This window comes from Camelina sativa, chromosome 16 (genome assembly GCF_000633955.1).
Source record: "Camelina sativa cultivar DH55 chromosome 16, Cs, whole genome shotgun sequence".
In the NCBI taxonomy this organism is placed as follows: domain Eukaryota; kingdom Viridiplantae; phylum Streptophyta; class Magnoliopsida; order Brassicales; family Brassicaceae; genus Camelina; species Camelina sativa.
In genome coordinates this window covers 13,824,919-13,827,302 of record NC_025700.1, presented here as the reverse complement: position 1 = coordinate 13,827,302, position 2,384 = coordinate 13,824,919, and the positions used below count along the sequence as shown (strand labels likewise).

The following is a 2,384-nucleotide window of genomic DNA, read 5'->3' as shown; positions in this document are numbered from 1 at the left end:
AAAAAAAAAAAAAAAAAAACATCGGTTCCTATTAATAAAGTCTCAAGACTAAGAGGTACAGACACGAGAACCCACCTCTACTCTGATCAAAACACCGGAGAGGTACAGACACGAGAACCCACCTCTACTCTGATCAAAACACCGGAGAGAGAAGTGGAGTTTTTTGCTAATTCTAGGAACTCAGAAAGTGAAATAAGCTTCCCTGAATTTCTTTCATTCGGATTCCTAAACATATTGGAAGAATCCCTGAAGGGGTTTGATATAGCAGCTGCACAAAAACATGGGAGAATAGTTATATGTAACGTTTTTAAGTTAAGTAAGAGTAGAAACAGAAGCTCTCTTACTATATATAGAGAAAGCAGAACAGACAAGCGTTTTTCTGACACAAGTGCAATATTTAAAGCAGGAACTTACGAGTCAAGCTCTGGATCTCAGTCCATGTGAGACTAAAAGTGTATATTCCACCAACTGAGCTAATCTCAGGAACAGTAGTTGAACGGTTGCTAAACTGACTTTGGGCGACCGTTGTGCTGTCCTTGAGATCTACCGTCCTTTTGCAAAAGGGTTTACCCTCGCTGGACAACTGGACAGAGCAATCGATGACATCAACACCATCTTTAATTGCCTTCTCATATGCCAAGTTTGTACAACTAGGATAGTCCCCACTCGCACCACCTTTGGATATAACAAGAAAATCCACTGAGGAATGAACCATTTGGTAGATGCTTAAGTCAGTTATAAGACTGTTTTATATTTTTGTTCGGTTAGTAAGAACAGAAAACAAAAAAAAACACATGCACACACACATCTCATTACCTTGTTTTGTAGCGTTTCTGCCAACGTGGGCGAAGCAGTCTGAAATATATGTAAATGTTTGGTTTTAAGTATTTCCAGCAAATGTTTTAAGACGAAATTGTGAATGTATAAGAATTTTTGCTTACCAATGGATGTAGATGCAGTTAAGGGAAAATCAGAGAGCATGCCATCGACAGAGAAATCGCCATTGTCCACAAAAGATAGATACTCAGACACTGGATCGAAACTGTAGTTATAAGCAATATCAGCATCATTCGCGAAACCTGACACATATACTTCTAATCCTGCTTTGTGAGCATCTTGAACTAATGATGTAAGAGGAAGCAAGTACTGCTTGTCATCGAGTGGAAATATGTAAGACTTGGGAACAAGAATCTTTGAAGCAAACGTCTTGACAAAAGCTAGGTTACTCAAGATAGAAGCGTAGGTTCGGTTTGTTGACGGCTCGAAATCTTCTTTCCCAAGAAACTGAAACACAAAACTCGGCCCATTACGCTTGACACGGCCAGTAATTTTCTTAAAGAAATTCACTTCAGGAGAAGAGATGAAGTCAATGGAAACAGTTCTTGAAACTGATACAAGAAAACTGCTCATGCTTAAATTGTGTTGCTCGTAGAATGCATCGTGCTGAACGTTTAACCAAAAACCTCCTTGTGGCTTAATCTGCTCAGTTACACTTTGAATCGTGGAAATCAGATATCCATTTCCATCGAATTTATCTGATCGCGATAGTAGTCCTCGAATCACTGTGGTGAAAAGTAACGTGTAAAAAATTACAAGAAATACCAAACGTTTTGTTTTTGTAGCACTCTACAAAAGCACTAACTGAGTCATAAACACTTACAGGTTACATTCTCGAGATCTCTCAAGGTGGAATCAATGGTGAACCACCCCTGCGTAATGACTCCATTAACCGGGTAAGATTTTTGACCATTTGGGTAAACATATTGAATAGTTGAAGCATTGGCCAAATTTAAATTGGGGAAGCAAATCCCAATTCCATCTTTGGTTAGGTGAACATCACACCATAGAATAACATCGGCTACACTTGTCTGGATTGCAAGATTGTAAGCATCTAAACTCGAATCTGGTAATAATCCAGAAAACCCACCACGAGCAATCACAAGTGGAGCATCACCTGGTAATTAATAAAGACATAAGAGGTAATCCAAAAAGTTATATTTAGTAATTATTGGACTTGGTTATTAGAGAACTACTTTAAGTTCTCTTGGTTCAACATAATTTATTAAAAAGAAAGAAAGAGAGAAAGTGAGAGCAACTCTCACCACTGAGTGTCTGCCATCGACTTCTCGATCTTTGAGCATCGATTTGAGGAGCGAACAGTTGAATAAGAACTACACTACATAACAAAATCGTTGAAGAACGTAACAGTAACATCTTTGGATAACCTAGCCGGGTATCCGAACTACACCACATAATAATAGCGTTTAAAGCTTTTTTTTTTCTTCTTGATGTATAAACATTGAAGTCATAATGGAGAAATACAGAGAGACTAAGACTCGAGAACTGCTCTTTAATCAATTGGCCTTAGTCGTTGACTGAACAAA

The 2,384-nt window shown here is 38.3% G+C and overlaps 1 protein-coding gene across 1 annotated transcript in view; it reads right to left on the bottom strand.

Annotated features, from left to right (window-relative positions):
* Positions 1–2,384, bottom strand: part of LOC104750487 (glycerophosphodiester phosphodiesterase GDPDL1-like) — a 3,829-nt gene extending 1,445 nt beyond the window's left edge. The window contains exons 1-6 of the mRNA XM_010472287.2: positions 2,103–2,384; positions 1,661–1,954; positions 942–1,562; positions 817–855; positions 415–699; positions 109–268 (exon numbers count right to left, since the gene is read on the bottom strand). Of these exons, the coding sequence (XP_010470589.1) occupies positions 109–268; positions 415–699; positions 817–855; positions 942–1,562; positions 1,661–1,954; positions 2,103–2,253 (1,550 nt within the window). The 5' untranslated portion in view covers positions 2,254–2,384. The remainder of the gene's footprint in view (positions 1–108; positions 269–414; positions 700–816; positions 856–941; positions 1,563–1,660; positions 1,955–2,102) is intronic.